Genomic DNA, 21,795 nt, shown 5'->3' with positions numbered 1-21,795 from the left:
TGCTAATCGGGACGCGGCTCCCTAAGTGTACCGGCTGCATGTTCCTAAGAGTATAATCAAGGCTGTTACGTTTAAAATGAAAGCACATAAAGAAGAAAAGCCCCAGATGGGGGTAAGCTGTGCTGGCAAACAACGCTGGAGGGGCTGCTTTTATCAGTGAGATAAAAACGTGGAGAAAGTAGAGTGCCGTGAATGTGAGTAATTGGCTGTGTGAAGTGCTTTGAATAGACTAAAACAGCCCTAGGAGACGTTTCCTTGATGAACAATGAAATGGATCTCTGGATGCACCCAACGATGTAATGAAACAAGCCTGTGTCTGCGTGTGACCCCTGAAAAGTACCAATGACAGCGTTCTTACGTAAAATTCCTGCTGAGAGTAAACTGGATCATTACATAGAGGGAACATAAGGTGATGATCAAACTTCATAAATCCTGATATCCCATGAAAGGAAAATAGGAACCGATATGTTTTTAAAAACTTTATTAGCAAATATGTATCTCAATAGATCAACAAAAGCATGAGATTTGTCTGCAAGCCCTAAAATACACAGTAACATCATACACCTGTTCTAAAGCTGTTGTATAGGGCAGGGGGTTGAGAGGAGGTGCTTTTCACTGACCCCCTTGAGGAGTCCATCTCGTCGTCTGGCTATGCCTTGTTTCCCGCACAGACACAGGGCCGCAGACATTGTACAGTGCTTGGTGGGAGGACCATCATAGTCCTCAGTGTACACAGTGACAGATAGCTTACAATTCACAATGTAACACTCACAATCTCTCAATCTCTATCAGTGCTACTTAGTGTCAAATCCAGTATCCATATGTGATGCAATGTGTTTAAAGTAATAGACTTGTACAAGTACTGGTATGGAGAGGAGATGTAAGGACAATTATTTGATAGTTTAAATATTATATATTTGTAGAAGTGGAGGAAAACACTATTAAAAAAACATTTAAAAACCCTTTGGCACATACATTAACAATACGCTATCATTTAAATAAGTCATGTTTATGTACATTTTTGGATTGGTGCAACATACAGTAAATGGTAACATACAGGTTAAATGGTAACATAAACTCATTCAAGTCCTCCTACATTTCTTGTAAAGACTAATACTCCAGCAACATTAAAGAAATATCAGTTGATGCAGTTTTCGGCAGCGGGACAATTCTTGGTCCAATTTACATGCAATCAACCAGATAATCGGCATAAACAACACATCAAGCTTGGGAACTTACTGCTTGGGAAAAAAAAGGTGTCCATATTTAGTGCTTTCCTCTGGCGGACTGCTTTGGAGCATAAGAGCAGTTTGCTCGTGTTAAAAAGGGGACAGTGGTCATGTGACCATTTAAGCTGATGACAGATGAAGGCTTCCCTCCAAAACGGCACCGGGAGCCAGCAGAACTCGGCCAGCTCTGCTCTCATTTTACCAGCAGGAAGATGCCTGAAGGAAGCTGCCTTACAAGTATTTTCATCTCCGAACAACATCCACCTTCAAGGACACATCTTTGTGTTACAGGGCTGTGCGAACTAGCACAGCTCTCTGCTCTAAGATCTGGAACATCCTGAATAGGAACAGAATCACGTGGGTCCGCCGAACGGACATTTTACAGGAAAGCCTAAAATATATAAGCTTACGGATGTTAACTCATCTTAGCTGAATTAACTTAGACTGATCAAATGAAGCATACTAAATACTTACATTTTTCGTTTGGAATTTCACCAAAAGCCCAGTGCTAAATGAGGCACTAGGTTCCTGCAGAAAACGTACCGACATAAAGGGAGGAACAGGAAATGAGCGAAGTGGGGAGGAGAAACCGTCATTATACACCCTCCTCTCAAAAGTCAACAGAGTGCGGCAGGCACATTAATTAACAATTTAGAGGATAATTAATGTGAAAAGGACACAACAAAAGCCAACCATAGGCGTATGTAACAACCCGTACGGTTATTTTTTAGAAATATATATTTTGGAACACATGAAATTTGCCTCTATTTGGATGAAATTTAATTTAAGAGAGCATCCCGATGAATACACTTGGTAAAAAGTCTTACATTGTATTTAAAACAATCTGTGAAATGGCTTTATACAAACACCTTTTTTTGAAGCATTTTATATTACAAATTTAAGGTGATTTTATGTTTTTATGCAAGAAATGACATTTATCTTAAATTTAAACTGTATAAAAGACATGACATGTTTGAAAAAAGTGGTTCTTGTTAGAAGCCAAGCCAGGAAACTGTGTATGAATCTTGTGGAGATTTAATGGTGAGGTTATTTCATTTGAAAGCGGATGCGCACACACTATGCTCTCAGTTTATCCGTCACTGACAAAAAAGTATTTAGTGTGACATTCAACATAAAAATAGCATTACCCCCGAGACTTCTCAATGTACACGTGTCCTTTCATTCTATTGGACAGGGGCTCTCTTTACCTGGCACCTGAGTCCATCTGGACATGCTGGCCTCCCAGAATTCAGTGCTTCCGCACTGCGGGTGTATTACAATGTCTACAGCAGAAAGTACAATGAAGGTTACCAGCGCAATGCCAGACATCCTTAATAATAAACTCCTATGGTCTTCCATGCAATAGCTCTGTTTCTCTCATTCTGAATACATATCCATATAAATATATCGAGCGTTATCACAGATTGGTTGATACCTAATAATAGCTGGAAGGATCACTAAAAGGTCTACAGTCTGACAAAACGAGAAAAAAAACTGGTAAAACCTTAAAGAAAAACAACGCAAAGTTGAACAAAAATGGAATTTTGTTACAACTGAAATAGCTTCAATGGTTTTTGCAAAATCACATGTACATGATGTGTAAAAGAAGTTAGCTAGCTGACAAGTTCACCACAGCACCAGGATTGCGATGCTGCATTAATATACACATCAAAGATCATCATGCACAAGTGAGCCTTGAGTCCATCTGGTACTGGCTTGATTGTACGTAATACCGTGGTGGACGTGAGAGTACCCAAGACCACATATAAATGTTATGCCGGGGCCCACTGATGCAGAGAGAGATCACCGACCAAAAGCCTGACTCTGCGAGGTTCCTTTATAAAAGATGGTCCTGGTGTTGTCAGGACTGCTGCCTCTCTCGGGGATGAGGATGACGTTCCCTTTTCTCCTGAGGGTTGAGTCCTGGCTGGAAGCAATAGAAAGAGTCTCGGAGTTCCCCTCTGCCCCCTCCACTGGGGTCACGCGGATGGTGGTGACGGCCTGGTGGTGGAGATGCTGGTTGCCATTCTTCGGGGAACCTGAGCTTTCCGAGCCTCTGTTCAGGTTGTTGATCTCGTATGACTGCCTTGGGCTGACCCTCTCCTGTGAGTTCCACTTCCAAGAGCCGTCTCCATTAGGCGTCGGGCCCTGTACCACCGACCTGTTGTTTTCTGGGTGGGCCTCTACTCTCACAATATTTACCGGCTCCTGGTCCGTCAGTGTCTTGTAGCGTATGGATCCAGTGCAGCTGACTGTGCTGCCGCTGGAGCTCTTGGGACTTCCCTGGAGGAGACCTTGCTGCTTGGACAGGGCGATGACCTGCATGATCCTCGGCTGGCTGCAGGCCACACTCTTTTCAGCCATGCTAAGCCACTTGGAGCGGGTGGAACTGTTCTTTGGGGACGTGCTGACGCTCTCCTGGGTCTCCTCGGGGATGTGGACCAGCTGGGTCGAGCTGGGACGGGATGGCATGGACACCCTGGTGCCTCCGGCGATGCCGCTGCTGCTGCTGGTTGCCAGTTTCATGTATTGGCTGGCAGGACCCTGGTGGTCTCCGTTGATGCCCACACCTGCTGGCTCAGAGTTGCACCTCATCTCCATGGACCCCTGTGGGGAGCGGCTGACTTCCGTCTCTATCACCTGCAGGGATAAGTTGCAGGAGTCGTTCTTGCTCTTCCACTGCGAGAGCAGCTGTTTGGACTGGTTGGGGTCCATGGTGGCGTGCATGGTGGCATTGCGTCGGGTCGGGTCCTCCAAGGCTGATGTGTGGACCCTAGGGAGGGTGTTGAAGGTTACCATGCTCTCTTTGCCCATAGGGACCCTCGGGGTGATGACCTCCACGTTGGCGGTGGCTCTTTTCAGGTTGGTGAGGGAGCTGGTGTTGCGCTGGTTGCGACTGATGAGGCTCTCGGGCCGCGGAGGATTACCGTTGATGTTAGAATTGCTCTTGATCGACAAATGGCGGACCGATTCTTGCCGATGGTCCGTCGGGGGCTGCTGGACGTCACGAGGTTGTGTCGGCCGGCTCGAGAGCTCCTCACTGGGCTGGAAGTTGCCGACAGCGTAAAGCCCCTGGTGAGGGTACAGAATAAGCAGTGGTTATCCACAGCGCTGCAGGCTGGCCCCCGACAGCTTTGCCCCAATGTTGTCAACACAACACTTTAAAGTTTATCACCTGTGAAAGCTGTTGTGTCACAGCGGAAGAGGAAAAAAAAGGTCCTTTTTGAAACAGAAGGAACATTTATATACCCTGTGACAGCCCAGCATCTTACCCAGGGTGCAGCCCTGGTCTCTGTGTCCTGGGATAGGTTACTGGATAACCGTGCACTCGCACTGTATAAGCCGTTATGGGAGATATATTGAAGGATGGGAGGATCTACAATTAGAAGACCACACATTCTACTTTGCTTTTATGTTCTGAGTGAAATGAGATTATGAAAATTGCTGGCCCGTGTCGGTGAGGTTGAGCTTTGTATTTTAAAAAGCTAAAGGGCATTTGACATTTATTTGCAAGGCAGGAAAAGGCTGGACTCCAATAACCCAAAGCAGCCCTCCAGCTGTCCAGGAAGCGGAGTCTACATTCACAAAGAAAGAATGGCTTTTTCAGAATGAAGAAAAACTCGGAGTTAACCATGTTTCAAGTGGAACCGAAGCTGTCATGTTCTGGTGCAGGACTTGCTTCTTGGATTTTAATGACTGACTATGATTTTTAAAAATATAAATACTAAACCTGGTGTAATTTTTCAGTTTTGAAAGTTGAGTTCTCCCTAGCAGATCTCCATGCAAGCTAATGAATACATTTGCATTTACAATTACTTAGCAGATGCTTTTATACCCAAAGCCACGTACATATCAGAAGGCAGGGTCAGCTAGTCCTTGAAGCAGCTGAAGTTAAGACAGGTACTGTAGGTAAGAAGCATGTGCTGATGCAGCGCATTGCTGCACCCAACAAACCACCTCAGGCATGAGGACCCGAGTGCAGCCGTGCGATAGGTGACCTCAGCACTGCACTAGTTCGAATGGAACAATGTGAGTATTTTTCCGGTGGCTGGAGTGTCAATCCTGCCACCAACCCCCAAATTTTCTCTGGCACTCGGAGGACCACCTTGCAGGGCTGGATGTAGATTAACATCATACCCAGGACGAAGCTATTGCAGGTTAAGGGCCCTGCTCAAGGGCCCAGCAGAGTAGGATCGCTCCTGGCACTCATAGGATTTGAACGAACAACCTTTCCATTGCTGGCACAGATCCTCAGAGCCATCACTCTGCCACACCGTTGAGGTTAAGGACCCTGCATAAGGACCTAACAGTGAAATCACTCTGCCAGCTATTGAATTTGCTTTCGCTCATTTCGCTCCAGTTCCCCATAAATTCCCCCAGTCATTCCTCCCATCTTTGTCTCATGTGGTTCTGTTTACCGTCGCCATGTTTTACAGTCCCAAAGCCCCTCCATACACCTATAGGCTTAACCGAAGCTGTTTTTGGTTTCCTCACATTTCCCTGCTCTGAATTAGTGGCCTTTAGGTCACCGGTCGGTATCATTAACCGCCCAGCTAAACATGCTATCCCTGAGTTTTAGTTTGGAAGGAAGCCATTCATTTATACGAAGAATACCTACCAGGTAGACGGCCATCCCCCCTCCGATGAAGAAGCCGAGGTAGACATCAACGGCGTGGTTCTTGTACTGAGTGATCCGTGTCAGTCCACAGATGATGGCGGACATGACGAAAGAGAAGACCAGCGCTGGTTTCAAGAGCCTCGAGGAGTCGGTTAGTGTCGCATTGAAATACATCTGAAGTGCAAAGGACAGAAGTCATTCTGATAACGTGTATCGCAATTATATACATATATGATTAATAATGAAATTATTGGTTATTCAAATAAGGAAATTTATGGAATTTTAATTCATTCATTGAACGATTCATTGAAATTTGATTGTCTAATTGTTCAATTTTAATGTACAGCCGTGGAAATAATTAAGAGACCACAGTACGATTTTTTTTGTTCCACTCATTTCTCAATTCATGGGTGTGTGTCTGTGAATAATACACTTAATTTTTTTTTTGCAAGCTGCAGCCTGGTTCTTCCCTGTTTCTCATTACTGAAGGGCTTCTTCCTTGCTTTATGGGGCTTCAGTCCTGCTTCTAGGAGCCTGATACACACTGTCCTAGCAGTGCACCTCACACCTGCACTTAATGTTTCCCATTCCTTTGGAAGGTCACTTGATGTCATTCATGAGAAACTGTCGGATAAGTTAACTGTCATCTCTGGCATTAGATTGTCGCTTCCTCCCTTAACCTGGCTGGTTTCTGGTCGTTCCCAGTGTCTCCTGCTTCACCTTATTCTTGTGTGCTGCTGTCTTTGAAATTGTGAACCTGGAAGCAACCTGCTGCTCAGCGTAGCCATCAGCCAGCAGAACCACGATTAAATCAGGATATAGAAATGCAGATTTGCTTAATAATATAAAGTGGTCTCTTAATTTTTTCCATAGCTTTATGTATATATCTTTAAATTTACTGTAATCAAGCGATATTGAGCATTTTATTGTTTGTTTGTATGACATGGTTGTAACTTGGTTTCATCCATTCTCTTGCACACACTACGCTGTAATGTTGCTGTGATTTTTCCAAGTCTGTCCATGTGTGACAGATGAATGTCTACAGTAGCACTTCCGCAAGGTTTTATTCTAGCAGATTGCAGCTTCCGGGACCCACACCGAATGTTTCAAAGTAGCAAAGAGGGCTTGGATTACTCACCGAAACATACACAGCGGCGAAGGCTGCCAGTGTGGCATGCTGGGATGGGAAGGATTTCCTGAGATGGAAATGGGGAGAAAAATATGGCGAGAACATGATCACAGGAGAGCAACTTGCGGGATTCTCTTCCCTCCCCCCACCAACCCTGGAAAATTGATCATGGCAAGGAGGGGGTCAAATCACAACAATGTGCACGCACGCCAGATTGCGTTTAACTGCAATTGGAGGGGGGGGCATAGTGTGTGCACTCTGCCATAAGCATCCATTTTTTAGGCCCCCTCGAGCTCACATTTGTGTGTGGCCTCACGCGTGTGACATTTGGTATTTTCCTTCCGTGTTAAACCTCCATTCCCGGTGATTTATCGTCGTCATTTGGTTCAGCGGTGACAGGAAAGGCAATTACCAATCCAGCACACAGACAGCTCCTAATCAGAGAGCTCACCCAGAAACAGGCTGGACTCTTCGCTCGAGTTCATAAGGCACAATTCAAAAATGCCCCTTCAATCAAAAATCAAAAAGAAAAATAACATTTCATGAGATTTATATTTTTAAGTATTCCAATATATCTTATCTCAAATTTCTAATATTTCAATATAAATTTAATATGTGATATATAAAACTACTACCTTTCCAACATACTGCTAGGTAGTCATACAGAGGAATGCCAGAAATGTGTAAATATATCAAATTTACAAGAATCTCAGAAATCTCCATTTAAGTAATCTTGCGGTTGAGGTTACGGTCACACTGAGCTGTGAAATGCCCTGTTTGCTTGCTGTTAGCGCCTTCGCTTCTGCAGTTAATTTAATGCCCCATCTCAATTCTGTCTGTTCACCAGACATGGAAAGTCATTCTATTAATTTATGATTGTTTCAATAAGAGGGAAGGAAGAATGGAATGTAATCAGTGGAAGAAAAACGTTCGGAGTATCAGGTTGATAGTCTTCCTGTCACCTGGTCCCTTCTGTTCACCTGAAAATATGTCATCTTTGGATGATCTGCTCATTTTTTTATTTAATGATAACATACATGAATAATGCATGTTCAGCATGAAATGCTTTCATTTATCAGCAAAAATCTGTCAGTAAATGCATCTGTTTAATCATTCATCAATCTTCCGTAACCGCTGGGGTGCTATTCAGGGCCAAAAGGAGTCCGGAGCCCATGGGCGCAAGATAGGGAACAACCCAGGATGGGGGGGCGGGGGGGGGGGGGGGTGTGGGTAGCCCAGTGTAGAAAACCACATGACAAGATGGGGAGATACATGCAACACACAGAGCCATGGCAGAGACCTGAACCCTGGTCCTAGAGGTGTGAGAGAACAGTGCTAACAACTGCCTTGTCCATCCATCCATAACCACACGTCCAGGACATGAGATACAGGGCGTACCTGCCCATGAGACATGCAATGTACATGCAATGTAGTTTAGAGACACCACATTGGGTAACTGCATGTATTTTGTATCCTTATACAATTAAATGCATTACATGAAACTGTTACATAGTGACTACACAACCTATTTTTACAATCTGAAATAGTCAACAAAGCTGTTCTATTGTCTCACGTTTTCAGGATAAACCCCGCAACAGAGCATCTGCAGACCTGGCAAATAAAATATGCCTCGTCTTGTGACGTGAATAGGTGCTTTGCTCTAAAAATGCATAGAGTTATTTTCGGCGATTCTCCAGTGAGACATGAGCATGTTGCCCCCAGCTCTAACAGAACTGCGCTCCAGCTAGAAAAGGCAGATCGCCACCCACCAGGCAAATATAATGAGGCAGAGTAATTCATCCATAAAGCCATTTCCCCCTTCTGCGATCTCAGCTCTCACTGTCTGCCCCGTCAAATTTCCCAGTGCTCATATTTAACAACAGTAATATAAAAGGATGCATTTTATCCACACTACATATTGCTATTATAAATTCTTCTGTACAGATATGCATAACTTGAGAGAAACATGTAAACTGAACACGCAGTCCCCCCCAGTCCACGATGATAAAATTAGCTGAAAATATGGGACAAATTGTGTCCCATATTGGTTTTAAAATGGGACACAGCATTTTATGTTTCAATACAGGATGATTCCATATTATACGGCACAGGTGGCAAAGCCAAGGGCAGGATTCAAACCTCGCCTTGGGGGTATGAGACAATGGTTTCATCTGCTGAGTTACTGTGCTGTACTGTACACTCACTGAGTACCATTACATTTAATAGTACATTTTTAAAATACTCCAAGGCTTATATGGATCTAAAAGGGTTTCGTGTCATTGCTAGCTAAATTAGAAAATAGCACAGCACGTGATTTAGTGGTGAAGTATTGCGAGGACGGCAGACAGACATATGAGGGGTTCTGCATGGACAGCTTCCGGAAATGACCCTCGGGTCACAGCTTCTACTGTAGGTGATTCTGAACAGCTCCATCCCTCACTTGGGGTCTGTAAATTACCTGCCGGCGTTAATGACGGACGGGTCAGTCCCGGAGCAGATGTCCTGCAGGATGAAGGAGTTCTCCTCGCACGATGTGCTCAGCGTGGTGTAGTTGGGCTTGCAGACAGTCAGGAAGTACGGCGCGTGGTAGCCGGTCGACAGCTGGATGATGTCAGTCACAAGGGCGGTGGCGCAGAGGCCGAACACGTGAACACCTGGTGAGGAGGAAAAGCACAAATGTACTTTCTAAGAGAGGCGGGGGGGGGGGCCGGAACCCAACAGCACGTCTGGAGTGTGAATGCTAGGAGCTGTAAGACATCACCTGTGTGAGAGTGCTAAGAAGTTGAAAAGAGCAGACAGGTCAGACCACTAGGAAACATAAGCAGACAGCTAGTGTGCCACCTTCTGGGGGCCTGACTTAGCAGGCGAATTTGTCTGGAATGGGAGGAGCCAGCACTGACGTTTGCATGGGGCCCCACAAGGGCTTTGACCAGAACCTCTAGGAGCGGATCCAGCAAGCAGGAAGCTCATGGGAATTTTACCTACATACACTGAACAAAAATATAAACGCAACACTTTTGTTTTTGCTCCCATTTTTCATGAGATGGACTTAAAGATCTACAATTCATTCCAGATACACAATATTACCATTTCTCTCAAACATTTCTCACAAATCAGTCTAAATGTGTGATAGTGAGCACTTCTGCTTTGCTGAGATAATCCATCCCACCTCACAGGTGTGCCACATCAAGATGCTGATCTGACATCATGGGTAGTGCACAGGTGTACCTTATACTGCCCACAATAAAAGGCCACCCTGGAATGTGCAGTTTTGTCTCACAGCAAAATGCCACAGATGCCACAAGCATTGAGGGAGCGTGCAATTGGCATGCTGACAGCAGGAATGTCAACCAGATCTGTTGCTCGTGCATTGAATGTTCATTTCTCAACCATAAGCCGTCTCCAAAGGCGTTTCAGAGAATATGGCAGTACATCCAACCGGCCTCACAACCGCAGACCACGTGTAACCACACCAGCCCAGGACCTCCACATCCAGCAGGTTCACCTCCAAGATCGTCTGAGACCAGCCACTCAGACAGATAATGCACGGCCCCATGTTGCAAGGATCTGTACACAGTTCTTGGAAGCTGAAAATGTCCCAGTTCTTGCATGGCCAGCATACTCACCGGACATGTCACCCGTTGAGCATGTTTGGGATGTGCTTGACCGGCGTATACGACAGCGTGTACCAGTTCCCACTAATATCCAACAACTTCGCACAGCCATTGAAGAGGAGTGGACCAACATTCCACAGGCCACAATTGACAATCTGATAAACTCTATGCGAAGAAGATGTGTTGCATTGCATGAGGCAAATGGTGGTCACACCAGATACTGACCGGTTCTGAGTCCCCAGACCCCCAATAAAGCAAAAAACTGCACATTCCAGGGTGGCCTTTTATTGTGGGCAGTATAAGGTACACCTGTGCACTACCCATGATGTCAGATCAGCATCTTGATGTGGCACACCTGTGAGGTGGGATGGATTATCTCAGCAAAGCAGAAGTGCTCACTATCACACATTTAGACTGATTTGTGAGAAATGTTTGAGAGAAATGGTAATATTGTGTATCTGGAATGAATTGTAGGTCTTTAAGTCCATCTCATGAAAAATGGGAGCAGAAACAAGAGTGTTGCGTTTATATTTTTGTTCAGTATAAGTAAGTTGGTTTCCGGTCCCCCCACCTCTCTTAGAAATAATGTTTTCTGTGGACCAGCCCAAAGTAATTTATGCAGTACAAATAAGGGGTAAATATGAGTATCTGGTGTAAGTTTGGTGCATGTGGGATTTTCCCAGCCAGAGTTAGACAGGGGGGGCATTCTGTGGCAGGGTGGCTTGTTCTAAGATGCCCCCCCCCCAGCTATAATCTTATGGTCCAGCCCAAAGTAATTTATGCAGTACAAATAAGGGTGGAAGGAAAAAAAGACGATTGGTTCAGAGAGATGACCAACCAGGTTGTAGATGAGGCCGGACCAAGACATCTGATTGGTTGGTCATGCCTCATCTGGTTGCATAGACCCACCTCCTCTACAATCTGGTTGGTCAACATTTTTGTGCAAATAAAACCCCCATGAGCAAGGAGGAACTTGAAATTTACATAATTCTCCCTGAATAAAAGTGAGATTGAACATGTGTCTACATGTGCGCTTGAAATCTTGTATACACACTGTTTATATAATGTCTTATTTGATGTGCATGAATCATTCTGAAATCTTACATTTTTGTTGTATTATGCACGTAAAGCGTCAGACAAGTCTATTTTTCACGCATGAGTGGGAGGGGAATTTGAATAGTATATTAAAGTCCATTGTCGTCCGTAACAGACCAAGAACAGCTTGCGAAAGCAGACAAACAGAGACACTCACCCACAAACCTGACAGCTCGGCGAATGTACGAGTTGAAGTTGCAGCCTGCGGCGTTGATGTTCAGCTCTGTACCGGCAACGTGCCCCCTTTTTATCAAGCAGCAGTAGAGAATTCCCTCCCCGATCATTATCTGTGGGCAGGATGAATCATTTCGTACAATCAGTTTTCGGTCTAAGAATATTTACTTTGAGAGCCGCAGAGCTAAAATAACACTCAACACTTTTCTTTCATGCCATTGTCAAATTACACAAGCTTCTCTCTGGCTTGCAGTACTATTACTGTACCTCCGCGTTCAGCTGTGCGGCGGCGCCTTTCCAACATGACACTGCATTTATCGGTCCATTCTGAACACGAGAATGTTGGGCCTGCATAGTACTGCACATCCCCCAGCAGTAAAACTTCTAATATGCGGAAAAGAATCGCACATGTTTGACACATCTGTTTGTGATGGCGAGCTGCTTTCCCAGCTTTTCTGCACAGCTGTCCATTTTAGAGTGATATCTAAATGCGCAGGCCAGTTGTCATGACTTTGAGAACGAAATACAGCTGGTCCTGGGCCCTTTCTGATCAGGCGTTCTCACCTGGAAGCCTCACTCTGTAAGTCTCACTCTGTAAGCCTCACTCTGGAAGCCTCACTCTGTAAGACTCACTCTGTAAGCCTCACTCTGTAAGACTCACTCTGTAAGCCTCACTCTGGAAGCCTCACTCTGGAAGCCTCACTCTGTAAGCCTCACCTGGAAGCCTCACTCTGTAAGTCTCACTCTGTAAGCCTCACTCTGTAAGCCTCACCTGGAAGCCTCACTCTGTAAGACTCACTCTGTAAGCCTCACTCTGTAAGCCTCACTCTGTCAGCCTCACTCTGTAAGACTCACTCTGTAAGCCTCACTCTGTAAGCCTCACCTGGAAGCCTCACTCGTTAAGCCTCACTCTGTAAGCCTCACTCTGTAAGCCTCACTCTGGAAGCCTCACTCTGTAAGCCTCATTCTGTAAGCCTCACTCTGTAAGACTCACTCTGTAAGCCTCACTCTGGAAGCCTCACTCTGGAAGCCTCACTCTGTAAGCCTCACCTGGAAGCCTCACTCTGTAAGACTCACTCTGTAAGACTCACTCTGTAAGCCTCACTCTGTAAGCCTCACTCTGTAAGACTCACTCTGTAAGCCTCACTCTGTAAGACTCACTCTGTAAGCCTCACTCTGTCAGCCTCACTCATTCTCCGGGTCGGTGTGATCTTAGCTGATAGCCTTGCTGAAAAAAACCAATGGCCAATTTATGATAGTTGACCAGCTTAAGGTATGTTTTCACATGATGGTTTGGCTGGTCATACCAGTTTATGATGGTCATTCTAGCTAGTTTAGCTAGTCATATCAGGATGACCAGCTTGACAGGGTCCTGGGACTCAAGCCTTCTGGGTAGAATACAGAGCTGAACCACCTCTAACCGATAGCTGACTTTAGATGCATGCTGGTTTATGTGCTTAAGAAAATTACTTAGACAATATTTTTTGCTTTTACGAAGGTATTTATGGTATAGATCATCCATGTCTCACTAGCATTTGCACTTTATAAACTGAGCACATTTTCTAATGAATTCCCTGGCCCTCTTGCAGACAGCATTCTACACCAGGCACGGACCTCATTTTGCAAAATTAGAAGGGGTGCAGAGCCAAATGCTGCATCTGCAGCTTTCCCATTTCTCGGATGTTTTCCATGACACAGGAAACGGAAGAACAAACATACAAATGATCCCCCTTATTTGTGCACGAGCAGGGTCTGAGGATTGTGCGCTGTAGTGGCAACCGCTGCTTCAGCAGTGAGGCTCCCAGTCTGGGAGCTTGTTGGTGTGACTCTTCACTCAAGTGCCTGTACAGTTCAGCCCTAATAAAACATGCGATTCGGATGGCGCTCTGTGTGGAAACACGTGGGGAAGTGCTGCACGATCAATCAAACTGTTTGAAATACAGTTACTGTATGAGCCTATTGTTTAAATACAGGTTCAATTGAAAGTCATTGATATTGGTCTTTAAAATACAAAGGACAATGTAATTCTGGTAGTGATTGTACAAAAAAAAATCAGCGTTTGTGTTGTGATTAATGGGCTCCACGAGTTATGACTCTATCCCTGTGATCAAAAGGTTGCCGATTCAGTTCTTGTAGTTGCTGGGGTGATTGTTTGGTCCTTGAACACGGTCCTTAACCCCAATTGCGGCAGCTTTCTCAGTTGTATTTTGCTTTGGATAAAAATGTAGCAGAAATGTAACTGGCTCTTGGTGGACGGCATTAAAATGATATGGCCATTGCTATAAGTCCAAACTCTAAGCTCATTCTCCGGGTTGGTGTGATCTTAGCTGATAGCCTTGCTGAAAAAAACCAATGGCCAATTTATGATAGTTAACCAGCTTACGGTATGTTTTCACATGATGGTTTGGCTGGTCATACCAGCTTATGATGGTCATTCTAGCTAGTTTAGCTAGTCGTATCAGGATGACCAGCTTGACAGGCTGGCCACATCAGCATGACCAATGGTGACCCACCTAAACCGTCAAAGAACAGCAAGAGGTGGGACATGACCATCTAAGGCTATCTTAGACCAGTTAAAACCTGCTTAAACTAGCTACCAGCATATAGTAATTGTTTTTTTTTCAGTAGGGAGGAGCCTGATCTGTTTGTTCAAGCTATTGAACCATTGATTTAAATGCCACTCGGCCTTTTCCTTCCAAAAACGCATTGCGGGCGACGGGTGGTGACCGACCGTGGCGGTGGGTCCGGCGAAGGCCAGGCTGAGCAGCATGAGCAAAGGGACGATTTCCCGCGTGGGCTCCACGTAGGGCAGGCTCAGGCTCCGGTCGTAGCAGGTGTACCCCGAGAGCACGGGTTTGAACATGTCCGTCAGCTCCAGGAAGTACAGACTGACCACAGACGAGGCCAAGATGGGGAGCTGTCAGGAGAAAAGGAGCCACACGTCAAGCGGCGGGATCATCTTCAGCTTCTGAGTCTATGGGCCACTTTGCATAAACTTGGCACAGATTTACACCCACTTTGTGCTTCGCTAGAAACAGGTTTATCATCCCCATGTGTTTGTCTCATTTGATTTCATTCATTCATTCATTCATTCATTCATCTACAATACCACTTGTCCTATACAAAGCTATGGGCACAAGGCAGAGAATAACCCAGGATGGGACGCTAACCCATTATAGGGCACAAACACCATTCACACATACGGACAATTTGGCAACATTTTATTATGTACAATGGAATAGAAACCAAAATAAAAACAAGACACAAGAGCCCCACAGACCAATATTTAAGCAGGAGTTGTGCGTTCATAACTCTATCCAATGCTTATTAGGCAGAACATTTTCACTCATTATTTGTCTGACTAATTAATTAGAAGAGATGAGATATGCAACTGTTTGTGGTAAATGAATCTGTTTGTGGTAAATGAATCTGTTTGTGGCAACCAGAAAAAACGCTATTTTTGTATCCAGGGTGGACGACTAAGACCCAAAAATCACACTGAGCAAACCATTCATGATTCCTCACCTCCAAACAGCGGAATGACTGCCATGACATATTTAACAATCTCCTCTACAAGCTCACCCCCCCCCCCAAAGAAAAGAAATACAGGCTTCAGTCTATTGGCAGGCATCACCATGAATTCAATCTAATATGTCTGGCTGATCTTCTACCCTGAGCCTCAGACACAAAGATAAGCTGGCTGACTGAGAGTAGCGTTACTGTAGTCCCACTACAGAATGTAAGTTAAGTTGTGGTAAGTTTATGTTTCTGACTTGATCTGGTCTTCAATCTTAATGCATGCACAGGCAAAATGAATATTTTACTAAATTAATCAAAAAACCATGTAACATGCCAAAAAAATCCAGCATTTATGTCTATAAGGTTATACTCATAGAAACTGGATAACTTGTTAAATTCATATGAACAAACAGGCGGTGTGACAATTGATTCTTTAAATAACTTTGAGACAATGCCATTTTTTGCCCCTATTAGTACAGTGGCTTGTTTTCCCAGGCTCCAATTTAAAGTGTAAAAAATGCTTGACATTTAGCAGATATATTGGCTGCATGAATGTATGTCAGTTTAGGAGGGTGATAAAAAATAATCTGCTTTCCACAGGCCAAAGCAAAAAGCCGGGAATCTGTTATACATTTGGTATGTAAGCTGCCATTTATGCTCATGGTGCTGAAAATTACAGAATAGAGGCTTCAAATCCTGCTGATGGCTCAGACTTACAACCTCATACTAAGTAGGTGGCTATGGAAGATAGATGAATAGATCAGTGAGCGGATGGACGGACGAATGGATGGATGTTGACTCAAATTCACAACACAGTACTAGATAAGTGGTTATGAAAGATGAACAGTGACTCAGATTCACAGCCAGTACTAGATAAGTGGTTATAAAAGATGAACAGTGACTCAGATTCACAGCCAGTACTGGATACTTGGTTATGGAAGATGAACAGTGACTCAGATTCACAGCCAGTACTGGATACTTGGTTATGGAAGACTGACTGATGCAGGGTGATTTGTGACCCGGTATCACCACTCATACCATGCATTTGAATGCACCCCTGGTGGCCACAAAGAGTCACTACACTATGGGGGCGGGGGGAACCCAAAGTGAATTTTTGAGTGAGACCCCAGAAACAACAAACCCACCCCTAGGTACTAGATTGCTTGTTGTGGATGGATGCATGGATGGATGGATGGATGGATTGTGACTCAGACTTGGTACTGGATAACATGGTACAGGTGGTTATGGGAGATGGATTCTCAACCCTTGTCTAGAGCTGATAAGGAACCAGCTTGTCCAGTGGTAAATAGGACATGATCTCATACTAGAACATATGCAGACTGGAGACCTCAAGTTATTTATTTTTTTACATAAATGACACACAGCCAATTCCCTACCACTGCGCAGCAGATCCCAAGCACATTGCAACGAAATGTCATTATGCTCCGAGGGAGAGTCAGTCCTCTGTTGGAGTGTCTCATTCTCAGCGTGCTTGTTATACAGAAGTAAAGTTCCATCTGACTGAAAATACAAAAGGGCAGAAGGTTTTAAAATATCTAAATGCAAATCAGCCCTTAGCGAAAGGTGTCCTTTGGAAGCTACCAGGAGTGTTGAGCTATGTTCATTGAAGTTGCAGCTATGATCTAACTCCAGCTCTGTCTGACTTAATGGGGGGTTTAAATACAGATGCATTCATACTACAATGAACGTGTAACATTTAAAAAATATTTGCATGCCAAGACAGTGAAAAGTATTTTTAACTTTTTTTTTTGCATGAACAAAGTTAAAATATGTATTCAAGACTAATACAATTAATACATTTTAACTCAGGAAAAAAACACGCATATATTCTGTGTCCTAAAACAGCAGAATATCAAAAAACATATAAACAAAAACATTTAATATTTATAACTCACAATCAATTCATGTTCTACGTTCCATTAACATGGAAAACTAAATTAATTTCTCAAAAAAGGATAAATCACACGCATACACAGACATCATTTATTTATATACTCGCTTTAAATCTATAATATGACTTTATAACATGGAATACTAAAGTAATTTCACACATACCAATAATAACCCCAATAACATCCTAAAAAATATATAGGACAGGCTTTTCCAGTTGGAGTCCCTTGAGGTGAATTGTGATAGAAGCGGTGACACATTACGGTACATTTGGGTCAGACTCTTTCCTGCTCTTCTTAGAAATCCGCAGAGAGTTTTATAAGAGATTACAAGACCCCATTCCACGCACTGCGGTGGAAAAGCCACTGTTACTTAATAAAAATCCGCAGATAATACTCTTGGCAGACGCATGGCAGACCTGCCAGTGGAAATTTAACACTGAGGGAGTTTGGACGTTTTCTGGTGTCAGATTAACACTTGGGAGTGTAACCATAAGCCTGAATGCATGTTACATTATGCTGTGTTGTTAATGTGCCAGATCTGATGTTGATCCTTTTGCCTGCAACAAGTATTATTGGTCTTTCTTCCACAATAGCTTGTGTATGTACAGTGCAGGGGGGCAGCCTGGACAAAATGCCAGCCTGTCACAAAACACACATTCACACACACTATGGGTAAGTCAGAGATACCTCTTCATCCGATTGCATGTTTTCGGAAACAAACCAAAGCACCCAGAGGAATCACTTACAAGAATAATATACATACTCCACTCATACACAGGTGGGAATCAAACCGAAAGCCCCGAGGACAGAGTGCCAACCACTGAGCCAGCAAGCTGCCCACAAGTATTATAAAAAAGGAATATCTTTGACTATAAGATGAATCAAGTATGGAACATCTATTTGCGCATCGCCCTGTGGGTTGGTGGTGCTGCGTTTGTGATCAGTCGGCTGGCGGGTCAAGTCCCGTTTTCAGCTGAGTGACTTCAATGTGGGACCCTTGAGCAAAAGGACTAACCTGCCCTGCTTTCCCAATGGTACGTGACTTTGGATAAAGGTGTCTGCTGAATAGATAGATGTACTGATTGCATTGTGGGGCGTCGCAGTGCTGAGCACTGCTGCCTCACACCTCTGGGACTGGGCTCGGAGTTTTCGCCTGTGGCTCCGTGTCTGTGGAGTTTGAATATCCTCCCTGTGTCAACATGGTGTTTCCTCTGGTTCCGCCCCACTGTTTGAAAACATGCTGAGGCTAATTAGAGTCACTAAATTGCCCATAGATGTGAGTGCGCCCTGTGCTGGGTTGGTGCCCTGCTGTTCCCTGTCTCGTACCCATAAGCTCTGGAACCCACGCGACCCTGAAGCAGTTACAGGAAATGGATGGATGGATGATTGCATTCTAAATTTTATATTAATTTACCAAACTGCTTCAACAAACGTTTGCCCTGGTAATAATGCTTTAGTAAACCAGCACGATAATCTTTGCAAACTCCACTCTGCAGGGTTATGTGGAAGGTATGGCTTTACCAATGTGGCATCTGGCTGGCCGGACTGAGGCCTAATCCAGTGCAGTGCTGCCAAGAAGCCTGTCCAAAGCAAAGAGACACATCAACAGCTGGGCAAACTGTAAGCACTGCTGCCTTCCAAAGCATGACTGCTGTGTCCTTGAACAAAGCGATTTAAAAACACTTTTCAGTAAAAGTGCTCGTCTTTGGTGGGTAGTGCCCCCCCCCAGCCCTGAAAGTTCTCCTGATACGCATGTGAGTTTCCTCCACTCTAGTTTCCTCCCCCAGTTCGAAGACAGGTAGTTGGCTGCATTAGTGTCTCTAAATTTCTGATAGTGTGAGAGAGTATGTCAGGTTTCCCAGATCCTGGTACTTGACTTCCCTGCTCAGACACACCTTATTCAGCTCACCAGCTAATTTCCCAGTTTAGAAGGTTTGTTTGACCAGTGAGATCTGCAAGCTGTGTCACAGATGGGCCTCCAGGACCGGAACTGGGAAACCTGGTGTACATGCATGTGACGGACTGTCATCCCATCCAGGGTGTAGTCCTGCCTTGTGCCCTATGCTGCATGGGGTGCGATCGAGGCTCGCTGCCACCCTGTACTGGATATGCCATTATGGAGAAATCTGCGCATAGATAATCTTAATCACTCAATGTTGACTGAGAACCAGTGAATCATTGGATGGCAACAAAGCTGGGTCAAATGACTGAATTAAACTGACAAATGTACGGGGATTTGCCATCCTCTGCATGCTTCTCCACTAGGGAGCACAGTTAAAGTTCTCCTCCCTGAAGAGTGTACCCATGTAAAGGTCTGCTTCTCATTTTCTCTACAGTATGTATTATCAAGCTCCCTGTAAAAACAAAATAAGCAAATAAACCTGAGAAACTTCAGGCACATTGGCTTAGATGCGTGATTTTTTTTTGTGGTTACACATCTTGACTTTATGTGGTCGGAGTGAATTATTTGAAGAATGTTTCACATAGCAACTTACCCCACACTGGAGAACTAACCTAGATCTCACCCTTTAAAAAGCTGACACACTTAGGCTGAAAGCACACTCAAGCTGAAACACTCTGTGTTTAAGGTGCACATGAATACATAGTGAAAATCAGCTTTCATCCTGTTGTACTGATGTTGATTGGTTCTTTAGCAGCTGTCATCATATTGCCAAATCTTACCAAACAAACTTTGGGGTCCAAGACAACCCAGTTCTGCTTCCTGCGATTATCAATATAGATTAAGTATAGCTAATATATTTATGAAAATTAATATCCAAACAATCAATTATATATCACACTTACTCGTTATCATAACATACAATATGGGTAGCTGAAAGACTGTTTCAGCGTGAAATCAGGTTACTCCTATGTTATATTGTTATTCTGTGTGGTTTTGCGTAATCACTCACTCCAGGTTTATTTAATCTATCCTTGCAATTCGGTAATTCTGCTTTATCGTCTAAAGCCTTCAACCACGGATGATAATCCTACAAACCTAGATACAAATAATCCAATTTTACCCATGATAACGCTGTAGCCTTTGAGTAAAACGCATAATATAGAATGATAAATACTATAATTTATTTCAATAGCACTAACTTACCAAGCTTCAGTGAAATGCATTACGTGATATAGTTAAAACATTTTAAAGAACGGTTTATTATTAATCACATCTTAAAATATTTGGGAATTGTAGCATTGGTTTTAATCGACAGTACTTCTTAAAACAGTAGTCATTAAGGCGTTTTAGGCGATTTCAAAGTATTTCCTGTATAATGCAATATATTTGACGATTATACCATTGTAAGAAACACACAGTGATAAATATTCAGCTCCGGTCCAGAAAATGATGTTCAGTGGACAGTATTTAAAAAAAGCACATGCAGACTTACCTCAACGAAATAGAAGCAGGGCAGCAAGGTAACGCTATCTTTAGTCAACTTTCCTTTCCGTCTGTCTTTTGCAGACATGGTGGGTGTTTCTGGACTCTTTTAGGGTAAGAAGGGGAAGCGGTGCGCCACTTTCGCCTAAAAATATCGTGCGACTGACACTGCCCCCGGCTGCATCGCCAAGTGCGGCTGAGGATGAGATCCTTATCCGCAAAAAAACACCAAAAAACAAGATCGCCTGATCACCCCCCTAACGGCATCAGAAGCATCCAGGACCATTCATCCTTCAGCCTGCATGGGCTGACTATGCTAGCTACACACTTTACGGATCCTAAAGGGGTTGTGCGAGAGGACACGTTCAAACGTGCAATATTAGGCTGGATGACGTCAGGAATTGGTACACTATAAAGCGTGCACGAACATCTGTATCATCAGTACCCCTGAAGGATGCGTTTGGCACATTAGGCAAGACGCAATCGGGAGAGATTATTTTGTTTTAAGGGAGTCTGCGATTTAAGTTATTTTAATTAAACAGTGTCTGGTTTTCTGGTGGCTAAGTGGTGATTCTAGCATATCACAAACACGTACCAATCGTCCTGCGATTTTCATGCCCTACAGTGCAGAGAGTTTAATACTGGTGTGAAGAACAAAAGGGGGAAAAATCCGAACGATGACATTTGCGTAGCCTCTCAGAGGTGAGAGCAGTATAGGCGGACTAATTACAGTTAACAGGAAAGTCACAAGTGCAAAATAACGGCTCAGTACAACATTGGTTTCTCAGAACACACAAGACATGTACCCTAGAAGTGGTCATTGAGATACAAGTGTGTGAGAGCCTAATGAGGTGGCCTCTGAGTGCATATTCACTTATGTCACTTATTGCTAATTAGTAACAAAAGGTAAGCTTTGAAACAGGCTACATCATGCATCTAGATAATAGAATAAAATCCATTTAAACTTAGTGGAGTGTCAATAAAGGGGTTTTCAGAAACCTCACATGTACTATATCTAAAATGTATTATTTGAGAGTTAATTTGATCTCTGACACTTAAGACAGCACTTTGCATTATGCATTTTCACTTGGTCCCAGTCACCTGTCTCAGTTACACCTG

The 21,795-nt window shown here is 43.9% G+C and overlaps 1 protein-coding gene across 1 annotated transcript; it reads right to left on the bottom strand.

Annotated features, from left to right (window-relative positions):
- Nucleotides 1-524: 524 nt before the first annotated feature.
- LOC125708785 (phospholipid phosphatase-related protein type 4) lies at nucleotides 525-21,057 on the bottom strand. Its single transcript, XM_048976590.1, has 7 exons — nucleotides 20,687-21,057; nucleotides 14,591-14,776; nucleotides 11,843-11,972; nucleotides 9,435-9,630; nucleotides 6,986-7,043; nucleotides 5,848-6,021; nucleotides 525-4,301 (listed from the first exon to the last, which is right to left on the bottom strand). The coding sequence occupies exons 1-7, from the start codon at nucleotides 20,762-20,764 to the stop codon at nucleotides 3,033-3,035; spliced, it is 2,091 nt and encodes a 696-aa protein (XP_048832547.1). The 5' UTR covers nucleotides 20,765-21,057; the 3' UTR covers nucleotides 525-3,032.
- Between the last annotated feature and the right edge of the window lie 738 nt (nucleotides 21,058-21,795).

This window comes from Brienomyrus brachyistius, chromosome 15 (genome assembly GCF_023856365.1).
Source record: "Brienomyrus brachyistius isolate T26 chromosome 15, BBRACH_0.4, whole genome shotgun sequence".
NCBI lineage: Eukaryota > Metazoa > Chordata > Actinopteri > Osteoglossiformes > Mormyridae > Brienomyrus > Brienomyrus brachyistius.
This window is presented reverse-complemented; position numbering and strand designations above follow the sequence as displayed.

Excerpts from the sequence above, each read along its gene's own strand:
- LOC125708785 (XM_048976590.1), bottom strand. The coding sequence starts at position 20,764 with ATGTCTGCAAAAGACAGACGGAAAGGAAAGTTGACTAAAGATAGCGTT. Across the intron at positions 9,631-11,842 it reads CCGAGCTGTCAGGTTTGTGG|GTGTTCACGTGTTCGGCCTC; the intron begins GTGAGTGTCTCT and ends CCTCCTCACCAG. Across the intron at positions 4,302-5,847 it reads GGGGGATGGCCGTCTACCTG|GGGCTTTACGCTGTCGGCAA; the intron begins GTAGGTATTCTT and ends TACCCTCACCAG.